Raw genomic sequence first — 12,771 nt, forward strand, 5'->3', positions numbered from 1 at the left:
CATTGGGATTGTAATTGGAATCGCATTGAATCTGTATAACTTAACACCAAAACAAACAAACAACCCAATCAGTAAATGGGCTAAGGAGCTGAACAGACACTTCTAAGAAAAAGCTGTAAAATTGATCAACAAATATATGAAAAAATGTTCAACATCTCTAGTAATTAGAGAAATGCAAATCAAAACTACTCTAAGATTTCATCTCATACCAGTCAGAATGGCAGCTATCAAGAATACAAACAAGGGGCTGGGTTTGTAGCTCAGCGTAGAGCACTTGCCTTGCATGTGTGAAGTACTGGGTTCGATCCTCAGCACCACATAAAAACAAAATAAAACTATTTTTTTAAAAAAAAAGATACAAACATCAATATGTGTTGGCAAGTATGTGGGAGAAAAGGCACATTCATATATTATACATTGCTGGAGGGACTGCAAATTGGTACAATCAATCTGGAAAGCAGTATAGAGATTTCTTAGAAAACTTGGAATGGAACCACCATTTGACCCAGCTATCCCACTCCTTCCAAAGAACTTAAAATCAGCATACTATAGTAATGCAGCCACATCAATGTTTATAACAGCTCAATTCACAATAGCTAAACTGTGGAACCAATCTAGATGCCCTTCAATAGATGAATGGATAAAGAAACTGTGGTATATATACACAATGGATGAAAGAATAAAATTATGCCATTTGCAGGTAAATGGATGAAGCTGGAGAATATCATGCTAAGTGAAGTGAGCCAATTCCAAAAAACCAAAGGCCGAATGTTCACTCTGATAAATGGATGCTGACCCATAATGGGGGTGGGGGATGGGGAAAATGGGGGAACTTTGGGCAAAGGAGAAGGAAAGGAGGAAGGGGGTTCAGGGGCAAGAAAGATGGTGGAATGAGATGGACATTATTACCCTAGGTACATGTATGACTACACATATGGTGCAATGCTACAACGTGTACAATCAGAGAAATGAAAACTTGTGCTACACTTGTGTACAATGAATCAAAATTCATTCTGCAGTCAAATATACCTAATTAAAATAACTAAATACATTTTTTAAAAAAAGAATTGAAGGAAGGAAGGGAAAGGAAAAGAAATGGAAGGAAATCTAACAATCATTTTGTATACATATATAAATATATAAAAGGAAATTTCACCTTTGTGTATATGTAGACAGTACCAATCAAAAATAAATAAATAAAGGAGTGAAAGGGAGATCAGTAAAGAGAAAACAGGGAGAGAAGGGAAAGAAAGAAAAGGGAGAATGGGGATTAAAGTCAAGTTCCTTGTATGTATAATTATGTCAAAAGGAACCCAAATACTATGTATAAATAATAATGCTCTAATAAAAAAGATTTCAGAAATGTTAACATTATGAAATGGTTAGATAAAACTACTTAAAAAGGATCATAAATAAGTTTGGTTAAGATTTATAGATTGGGCTGGGGATGTGGCTCAAGCGGTAGTGCACTCGTCTGGCATGCGTGCAGCCCAGGTTCGATCCTCAGCACACATACCAACAAAGATGTTGTGTCTGCGGATAACTAAAAAAATAAATAAATAAATATTTTAAAAAAAAAGATTTATAGATTACCAAAGTCCAGGATTCAAGTCAGTTGTAATTCTGTGCACCATTACTCATGTAATTCTGTACACCAGTAGCATACAACAACAAACACAACTACCATTTAAAATAGAAAAATAAGTGGGGGAGGGAGAATGGTGGAATGAGTCAGACATTATTCCCTATGTACATGTATGATTGCAGGACTGGTGTGTATTATGTACAGCCAGAGGAATGAGAAGTTGTGCTCCATTTGTGTATAATGTGTCAAAATGCATTCATTCTGCTGTCATATATAACTAATTACAACAAATAAATAAATAGGAAAAAAACAGATAATCTAGGCATATGTCTAACAAAATATATCTAAGAACTATATAGAGAAAATTATAAAACTTTAATATAAAAATTAACTTGAGAACCCTGCCAAGGGAAGATTTATCTGCTGGTGCCATTCACTGTACCTAGCCCTATATAATGAATCATTTCAATGCTTGCTACAGCCCTCTAAGCTAGGTTCTTTTATTCCCGCATTAAAATGAGTAAATTCAGTCTCGGACAGGTAAGGAACTTTTGCAAAGTCCAGAGTTATAACATAATGCTACCTCCCTGGGAATCCATTTGGGTTCCATTGAATGACACAATTTATGGTAAATTTCTGGTGATTCAGGAAAAACAAGTCAGTTATGGGGCCATTTCTGCTCAGACCTGTCATACCAGCACTGATTTTTAGAGATAGTGTTTCACCGAGCAAAAACTATTGACAAGTGGGTGGAATTCCATGTTGCTGCTGATAAGCTAACTCTGGTTTGGGCTGTCTATTGAATGCCAATTTCAATCCAGTTGAACCAGCAGGGATGATGACTCCACCTCTGGCCTGAGCCAGCCTTCACTGAGCCACAGCTCAGGAGGAGATCATGTGTGACTAGGTATGAACACAAGAAAGAAAAGCAGAATAGTAATAACTCATCTCTGAGGTGAAAGAATAAACAAAAGGACTCTTCCTAGGTTTATCTGAGATAAAGGCAAATTAAAAACTTCAAGCAAAACACAGCCAATTCTTCACTCCTCTCTTAGCACAGTCAAAAAGAGAGGAACTTTGCATTTGGATCAGCGTGGATTTTTGTTTTCTTCTTAACTTTTGTAAATGTTAACAAATAGTAACCACTTAAAGCCAAATCTAGAATATATCAGTAGTGGACATGCTTTCTCTTAATGTCACTGTGTGAGGCAGGAATAGGGCCACTTTCACTCTTTCTACAGGAAAGCCTATGGCGGCCTTCCCAGTAAATGCAGCCTGGTTCTCCCTTTGTGGCCTGGTCCCCCAGGATCTGTCTCATTATCCCTGTTCAGACATGGAATAGAGACGTAAGGCAGTTGAGGAGGAAGCTAGGGGAAGATGAATCCTTTAAAGCTTCTATAGATATAAGTTCAACATAAAAGTTTATGTTTTCAGCCAGACACTGTGGCACACGCCTGCAATCCCAGTGACTCAGTAGGCTGAAGCAGGAGGATCTCGAGACCAGCCTCAGCAACTTTGTGAGACCCTCTTTTAAAAAGGACTGGGAATGGAGCTCAGTGATAGAGCACCCAGGGATTCAATTCCCAGTCTGTCCCCTCTCTCTCTCTCTCTCTCTCTCTCTCTCTCTCTCTCTCTCTCTCACACACACACACACACACACACACACACACACACATTTTTATTTCTGCTGTTGCATAGCTTTCTGGAAACTAAAACAGACTTTGGCTGCCAGTAAGAAGGAAGCGAAACAAAGCATGATTGGACTTTGAATTAAAAATCAGTTCCAATCTTCAAATCTCCACCAACTCAACTGCCCATGAAGTTTGAGGACAGACAATCAGTGACTTCATGCATGATTTCAATTTTTTTTCCTTCCCATTTTGAGGAAGCTAGAAGCCATGAGCTTCTGAACTAAAGATGTCAATTAAGGAGGAAAGATATGGGGTGTAGGAAATAGGAAAACCAGCATAGCAGAGCAGCAAACAGAACCCCCAAATTTTGTGACAGGAAATCCCAGAATGACTGCTGGGCCTCAGGTGTGAATGCTAACACATCCAGGTTGAAGTAGAGCAGAAAATCTTCAGAACCAAATACCTGGGAGGTTTAGCATCCTGAGAAAAGGTGTTAACAATTAACAGAGATTTGGTGTAGAATTCTTGGTAGTAAGTAGATAACTAGTTTTAATATGAAAATAGGCAAAGTATTGTTTTATTATATACAAGACAATCAGTTTCCTAATATGTCATGATCTATAAATTCTGACGTGGTATTTTTATTATCAACAGTTCAAAGTATAGTTTCCCACTGTGATTTCCTATTTGACTTAAAAATTGAAAAATATGTTGTAAAATTTGCAAATATAAGAGAATTTTTAAATACATATTTTTGCTTGATTTCTTTCTTAATTTTATTGTAGGCAAAGAATGTGTCATATAATATGAGTTCTTTGGAATTCATTGAAACTTGCTGTATGACAAAGTCCAAGCCCGGGTTTTGTACATGTCCCATGCATACTTAAGAATGCACATTTTTTCTGTTTTTGTTTGTTTGGTTTTTGTTTTGTTTTGTTTTGCTTTGCTTTGTTGGTATTAGACATTGAAATAAGGAGTACTAAACATTGAACAAAGGGGTACTGTGCTACATCCCCAGTCTTTCTTATTTTTTTATTTTGAGACAGGGTCTCCCTAAGTTATTGAGGCTGGCCTCAATCTTGCAGTCTTCCTGAGTTAGTGGGATTATAGATGTGCGCTACTATGCCTGGTAGAATGCAGTTTTTCTAATTGGGGGCATTTTTCTTATATTTATCCAGCAAATCAAACTCATTATGTATTTGTAAGTTTTCTAAATCTTTACTTTTTATTTTGTTGCTTTATCAAGAGTTGGCTAAAGTATATTAAAATCTCCTACAATGATGGTGGATTTGTTAATTCCTCTGTGTGGGTTTATCATCTTATATTCTATATAAAAACTAGAGCAAAAGGTTTAGCATTGAATGTGTTCCTGGTAAATTAAACCTTATTACCAATAGTGATCTCTCTGTTACTAATAATGCCTTCTGTCCTAAAAGTTTTTATTTAAAAGTCCTCTGAGCTTTCTTTTGCTTAATATTTATTGGAAATTCTTTTTTTTTTAAATTCTTTTTTATACCCTTGTGTTTTGAACCTTTCTGAGTTTTAGGAAGTTTCTAGCAATTGTTTATTGTAAAATATTTTTTTCTTCCTTCAAACAATATCACAAATTCTTTAACTGTCAAGTTTGTCATTTTAATTTTATTTCTAATATACAAAGACATGTCTATCACCTAATTTATTACCTTAATTTTTCTTGCCTTTTTTAGGCTGTCTCCCCATGTTTTCTTATTTTCATTTGTTTGCCTATATTTTTCATTCCTTTTTCCCCACCAGTAATTTGGAAGTGATATTTCCTATTTCTCTTACTTTAAGAGTTTATCCTTGAAATTATACCACACTTTCTATACTTAAGTTAATATCTTTAGACATAGAGTGATATGAGAATTTGGGAACATTTAAACTTGTCACCTCCCCCTCAATTTGACTTTTATGGTATTCATTTCATATTTTATCCATTCTATTTTCTGTTCTCCTTATTAATTAATATTATTGATTGTGTTGTTATTTTATCCTATCATTTTCATTTATTTGTATTTTTCATTACTAGTCCTTCTTATATCTGAGACCCTTTTCCCATGATAATTTCTTTTTCCTAAAGTATATAATTAAAATAATTTTAGTAATTGCCTTAATAATTAGCAAATATCTCAGGTTGTAGGTGGAAATTGCTCCTAATTTTTCTTTATCTGAAAATATCTTTATTTATCACAATATTTGAAAGATGGTTTTGCTGCTACACAGTTCTGAGAAGGCTTTCAGAATATTACACTGGGCTTCTGATTTTATTCATGGTGTTTTGTTTTTTTGTTTTTGTTTTTGTTTTTGTGGTAACTAAGAATCAAACCCAGTGCCTCACATGTGCTAGGCAAATGCTCTACCACTGAGCCACAACCCCAGCCCAATTATTCATGTTTTTTGAGTAAGTTGTTGGAAAGTAAATGTTAATTTATCTGAAGATGGTTTTTGAAAATCTTCTAATTGTGCACATCTTGTTAAAAGATGCTAACCAATCCAGGTAAATAAAAAATACATAAATCTTATCTGTGTGCTTCTTGCTTTTAAAAATCTTCTCTCTGTCTTTGGTGTTCTCTAGTTTCATTACATTGTATGTATTAGAATGGTTTTCCTTTTTGCTGTCCTGTCTGGTATTTGTTTTTCTTCTTTTATTTTACATTAGTTGAGAAAAAAAAATCAGTTACTAGATTTTAAGTTATTGCTTCCCCTTCCTTCATTTTTTTTCTTCTGATTCCTAGTAGGCATAGATTAGACCTTCTCATTCTGTGATCTATTTCTCTAGCCTTCTCCCCAGCTAATATTTCTTTCTTCTTTGAAAGTTCTATTTTATTCTTCCACAAATCTCCCAAGTCATTTTGTCCCTATTTATTTATTTATTTATTTATTTATTTAGTGTTGTTAGGGATTGAACCCAGGGCCTCGTGAATGCAAGTGCTACTCTACCAACTGAGCTATATTTCCAGCCCCATCCCCCTATTTTTGAGAGCATTAATATTCAGGATATACAAAGAACTCAAAAAACTTAACACCAAAAAAAAAAAATACAATCAATAAATAGGCAAAGAAACTGAACAAGCATTTCACAAAAAAAGAAATAGAAATGGTCAAAAATATATGGAAAAAATATTCAGCATCTCTAGCAATTAGAGAAATGCAAATTAAAACTACACTGAGATTCCATACACTCCAGTCAGAACAGCAATTATCAAGAACATAAGTAACAAGCTGGGGGTGGAAGCACAGCACATGTCTGTAATCCCAGTGGCTGGGAAGGCTGAGGCAGAAGGATCAAGAGTTCAAAGCCAGCCTCTGCAATTTAGCAAGATCCTAAGCAACTCAGTGAGACCCTGTTTCTATATAAAAAATAAAAGGGGCTGGGGATGTGGCTAAGTGGTTAAGAGTCCCTGAGGTTCAATCCCTGATACCAAAAAAAAAAAGAAAAGAAAAGAATTAAAGTAATAATAAATGTTGGCAAGGATGTGGGGAAAATGTTCCCTCATACACTGCTGGTGGGACTGAAATTGGTGGAACTGCTATAGAAAGCTGTATTGAGATTCCTCAGAAAACTTGGAATGAAACCACCATTTCACTCATTTATCCCACTCCTCAGTTTATATTCAAAGGACTTAAAATCAGCATGCTACAGTGACACAGAACACATCAATGTTTATAGCAGCTCAGTTCACAATAGCCAAGCTATGGAACCAAACTAGGTGCCCTTCAACAGATGAATAGATTTTTTTAAAAATGTGATACACACACACACTGTAATATTACGAAGCTATGGAGAAGAATGAAATTTTGGCATTTGCTGCTAAATGGATGGACCTGCAGAATATCACGCTAAGCAAAATAAGCCAATCCCCCAAAACAAAAGCTGAATGTACTTTCTGATATGTGGATGCTAACCCACAACAAGGGAGATAGGGAGGGAAAGAATAGAAGTTCATTGGATTAGACAAAGGAGAAAAAAAGGGGGTGGGAATAGGAAAAACAGTAGAATTAATTGGACATAACTATGCTTTGCTCATATATGAATACGTGACCGGTGTAACTCAACATTATATATACCCACAGAAATGGAATTCTAATTGGAGTGAATTGTACTCTATGTATGTATAATTTGTCAAAATACACTCTACTGTCATGTATATCTAAAAACAAGAAATACCCAAATGTCATCTACCAGCTCCTTCTCAATCATACCCTGGTTCTCATAGTAATCTCTTAATCTCATATTTCTTCAAATATTTATCATTATATAGACTAATTTTGCTTCTTTCAATTCATGTGTTCTCCCTCCCATCTCTTTAATTTTATAGTTTACAGCATATCTAAGAAACTAGATAGGTTTTTCTGTAGTTACCCATGGTCAAATGTAGCTGATTGGGACTGGTTGTAGCTCAATGGTAGAGCACTTGCCTCAGCACAGGGTTCAATATTCAGCACCATGTTAAAAAAATAAAGATATAAAAAATTAAAAATATATAGCTGATATTATAACTATGTTGTAATTTAATAAATTCCTCTGCCATTTGTATTTTTTTTTTTTTTTTTTTTTTTTTGCGGTTCTGGGAATTGAACCCAGGACCTTTGCACTTCCTAGGTAAGCACTTTACCACTGAGCCAAATTCCTAGCCCTGTAATTTTTGATCATTGGTAATTAGGTCTTTTGGGAGGAGAGTGGGGGGAGAGAGGGTACTAGGGATTCAACTCAGGGGCACTTGTCCACTGAGGCACATCCCCAGCCCTATTTTATATTTTATTTAGAGACAGGGTCTCACTGAGTTGCTTAGTGTCTCACCATTGATGAGGCTGGGTTTGAACTCAAGATCCTCTGCCTCATCCTCCCAAGCTGTTGGGATTACAGGCATGCACCACTGTGCTTGGATGAATCTTTATTTTATTTATTTTATTTTTTTAGCTGTAGAAGGACACAAAATATCTTTGTTTATTATTTTTTATGTGGTGCTATGGCTTGAACCAGTGCCTCACGCATGCCTCACACAGACAAGCGCTCTGCCACTGAGCTACAGCCCCTAAATCTTTATTTTTAATGGATTATTTTAGCCAGTTTCTAAACAATTTAATTTTCATCTGTTTTCTGGGGGACAAAATTTACCTCTTACCTTTTTAAATAGTTATTCTGCTCGTGAGGCAGAAGGAAGTGGGTTGCAAGTTGCAGCTTAGGCAACTTAGTAAGACCCTGTCTCAAATAAAAAGTTAAAGGAATTGCTGGGGTTATACCTTAGTGATAAGAGTGCCCAGTACCACCACCAAAAAAAAAAATTATTCTAGCTAGTGGCACATGCCTGTAATCCCAGCTACTCAGGAGGCTGAGGCAAGAGGATTGCAAATTCAAGGCTAGCTTTAACAATTAGTGAGACCTGTTTTAAAATAGAATTTAAAAAGGAAGGGCTGGGATGTAGCTCAGAGGTAGATTGCCCCTGTGTTCAATCCCCAATACTGGGGAAAAAAATATTCTGAATTTTCTGTAAATTATATTAAGTCCTCAACAGATCTACTATTTTCTTCAGACTCTTCGCACACAATGGTTTATTTACTTGTTTGGTGATTTTTATGAGCACATTTTTAAAATCTCATTCCATAGCAAATTAGCAATCCAATTAAAGGTGCTCTCAATATTTCCCTTTGTTTCTCTTGCAAACCATGGTGCCTTTTGGACCTGGAAGACCTTCATCAGGGAGTCTAGAATTCTCAACCCTTTTGCCATGGTACAAGTTGATGCTCATGGCTTCAGATTTTTCTTTCTTTTGCTTGTTATTTGCTTGTCATCTGTTCTTTTCCATTATACTTTTATCTTTAAAATAGTTTTGTGTTCCATAGCCTATTTTGTAATTCCTGTTTTCAGAATAAATATTTTTAGGCTCCATGAAATGTATCATTTTGAAGTAAATAAGACTTCACTTACTTGAACTATGAAGTGAGGAAATTCAGTCATAGACAGTCTTTGATGAAGACCAACATCTGACTTAAAATTGGGGCAATATCCTTTCTTGTCACTGGATATCTATCATGTCCAAGTGGCTGCCTGCTGGGATATGGATCTGTAAATAGATACTTTCTCAAAAAATGCTCCTTATTGTTGTTCTCATCATAATGTTACACTAATGCTTTTCTCAGTATTGAGTTCTGACATAAAGTAGAAAGGTCTTCTCTAATGGAGAACAGGGTAAAAATGGAAAAAGAGGACTATTTCTAGGCAGCAGTAATATATTTGGTTTGAGAAAATGGTCATCTTTATGTGTTTTTCAACCACATTTAGCTTAGGGTTTTGTTTTGTGCCAAGAAAAAATTCTATCTCCTATATTTTGTGACTAAACACCTGTTTATACAAGTCCAAAAAGTACGTCCTTGAATCTAACTTCATTCCCCCTGACTCAGCCATTTAGGAAGATGAGTACAGTGGATTTCCAGTGAAAGAAAGGCATATCTTGATCTCTATATGAATCCAAACTTCTCCTCAAAGAACAACTGTGATTTCTTACAGAGTCTGCCTTCTGGTGCAAGATGCCTATGGGATGTTTGGTGAAGTGTACTTAGAAGGTGCCATGTTGAAGGGCAGACAGTTGGAAGGGAAGTCCTGCAGGCTGGCAGGAATGAAGGTTCTACAGAAAGCCACCAGAGGAAGGTAAGGCTGCACTGAAAGTGCATCTACTTTGCTACAGTGGCTGGTTTTTTGATTAATCTCTTATTTCTAATATTATTTTTAAAGACAATAAGCCAGTGTCATCCTATATTTTGCCTATAAAACAAGGCCAGGAATTGAGTGGAACCCATAATATACCTCTAGGATAAATCTATAATTGAACAACAAAAAGAATTATGCAGTTTAATGGTTCATAATTTTATTAAAATTAAGAAGATAAAATGGAGGTAAAAAACATCTATATCTCCCAGACTTATGAAGACTAAACGAGAAGAAGTGTCTCTGATCTAAAACATGTTAACAGGCTCAGGTTGTGGCTCAGTGGTGAAGCACTTGCCTAGCATGTGTGAAGCACTGGGTTCAATCCTCAGCACACCTATGAATAAATAAAATAAAGGTATTGTGTACATCTACAATTAAAAATTTTTTTCTTTAAAAGTTAACTGTTATTAGCATTTTGTTTGCATAAAAAATGTACTTCACCATCAGTTAGACCTTGTTTCCATTTTTCTTAATTCCCTCATTCCTAGAAATTAATATACTTTAGAGACAATAATATTATTTATGCTTCTTCAAATCCTGTTTCAAGTTGGAGTGTTTTGAGATAGCAACATGCCCAGGCATATCTATTTGCTCAGTGATCCTGTCATATACTATGACCAGTTATGTAGTCTAGACCATCCACACTCACCTTTTCAAATGGTCTTTTACATCTACCTCATCAGCTCACCAGAATGCTTAGCATCCTGGAACAAGCTGATGACCCCTGACACTTAGTTCATAATAAAAAAAAACAAGGAGAAAAAGAAAATAAGAAGATAAGAAGTGTTGTATAAATATGTTTTAATTCTAAAGATTTGTTTTCTGTATCATTTTCTAACACTAAAGTATCTTTTATATGACAATTTATATAAATGAAAATCTAATTTAATAAAAAGACATTTTATGAGCTTTAAGCAAAACTCTTTAAGTTGTTGGATCTTTGTGCTTCCCATAGTAAGCAGGCTTATTCTCTGCCAAATGTCATGGCATCTTACACTGAAATGTGTAATGCTATGTAGATCTAGCCCAAACCACAGCTGTTATATGTCCAGTAATCATCCTAACCTATGAATTAGAGAAAAGAATAAACTTTTTATGTGTGTATGGCACTAGAGATGGAATCCAGGGGTGATTCACCACTAAGCTGTATGTCCATCTCTTTTTCTAGTTTTTTATTTTGATACAGTCTCACTAAGTTGCCCAGGCTGGCTTCAAATTTGTGATTCTTTTGCTTCAACTTCCTGCACGCCTGGATTATGGGGGTGAACTACCTCACTTGGCAAAAAGAAACATTTTTAATAGAACTAGCTCATCAATATAATGAATTAATGTAAACAGTGATTGGGGGGTTCTTAATCTTGTTACCTCTCTTTCTTCAAACAGTATGTTACTTTAGCTCTCTTGATGTTTTGTTTAATTATAGTAATATCAGCTTATACTAGTATCTGAGGAGGGAGGAACCTATTATGAGTATGTAATATTCTGATTTTGAAGTATTTATTGACATCCCCAGTGGTTTACATAATAACCATTAGTATGGTCATTCTTTTTTTTTTTTTTTTTTTTTTTTTTTTAGTCTTGGGGGTTGAACCCAGGGTTGCTTTACCACTGAAACATCCCCAGCTCTCTTTATTTTCATTTTATTTTGAGAGAGGTCTCACTAAGTGACTAAGGCTGGCCTCAAACTTGCCATTCTCTGGCCTCAGCTTTCCAAGTTGCTGGGGTTACAAGCATACACCACTGTGCCTGGCCATTGGTGTAGCCAGTCTAAATTGTAAAAATTTACTAAACATTTCTCCTGACTTACCTTAGTTTTCCCACAGGCCTCAGCTCTGTGTCCTGTTTGCATTTCCTGTGGCACCATGAACATGAGTAATTGCTCTGCTCAAGAACTTGTCTTCCTGGAAGTATATTTCACAGACAGATATGTAGGCCCTGAGAAGATGCAGGAACATTGTATTGATCATATAGATGTGTATCATAGCAAATGCTTCCCTTTTGTGTAAAAAAGATGTTCAGTATTATAATGTAATTACATTATATGTTTTGGGGGCGGGGAGTAGGGGAGGATTTGCCCAGATGTTTGGAGAGCCTAGCCAGACATAGGAAAAGTTTGGGTCACATGAACTTGATTAAGGCTGAACCTCATTTCAGTACTTATTAGAATATTCTTTTAAACAGTTTCAGACCCACAAACGTTTGAAGACTAAGAGTAGTTAGGATAAAATTATATTCCTCCCCTATGACTAATGGGGCAGTTAACATTCACTCCTGCATAGGTATTTAGAAAGGAGTGCCCCTTGACCTAAATCACCCACCTAGGCTTGACAAAGACATGAGTGGATTCCCTCCTGCCAGAAGATGTTCTAGGACCAGAAAGCTATTTTGACTGAAGAGTGCAACAGTTCTATTTAGAAATACTGCTGGGGACAAACCAGCATGACCAAGCCTTGGTTAAGGGGTTATTGGCTCTAGGAAGTTCATGTGCCTTCACCATTATGCTATACGGACATAGATATATCTAATATTCATCCAAGTCTTTATAGATTACTCTGGAAGCCTAATTACTGTCTACAATGTTTCCACAGGAAATTTTTTACATGGAAAATGTACTGAATAGTCCAAATGATTCATTTACCAATAAACTTTTTCTTCTTCTTCTTCTTCTTTTTTTTTTTTTTTTTTTTTTGTGTGTGTGTGTGTGTGTGTGTGTGTGTGTGGAACAGGGGATTGAACCCAGGATTTAATACATGCTAGGCAAGTGGTCTACCCTTGCAGCCTAATTTACCAATAAATTTTTAACCTCTTTCTGTATTTGAGTTGCCGAC

General features: G+C 35.7%; 1 protein-coding gene across 5 annotated transcripts in view; it reads left to right on the top strand.

Annotated features, from left to right (window-relative positions):
* Spidr (scaffold protein involved in DNA repair) overlaps positions 1–12,771 on the top strand; it is a 384,856-nt gene that overhangs the window by 317,945 nt on the left and 54,140 nt on the right. For all 5 annotated transcript variants that reach the window (XM_076835428.1, XM_076835429.1, XM_076835431.1 and 2 more), the window contains one exon: positions 9,743–9,883. In XM_076835428.1, coding sequence (XP_076691543.1) covers positions 9,743–9,883 — 141 coding nt within the window. The remainder of the gene's footprint in view (positions 1–9,742; positions 9,884–12,771) is intronic.

This window comes from Callospermophilus lateralis, chromosome 16, assembly GCF_048772815.1.
Source record: "Callospermophilus lateralis isolate mCalLat2 chromosome 16, mCalLat2.hap1, whole genome shotgun sequence".
NCBI lineage: Eukaryota > Metazoa > Chordata > Mammalia > Rodentia > Sciuridae > Callospermophilus > Callospermophilus lateralis.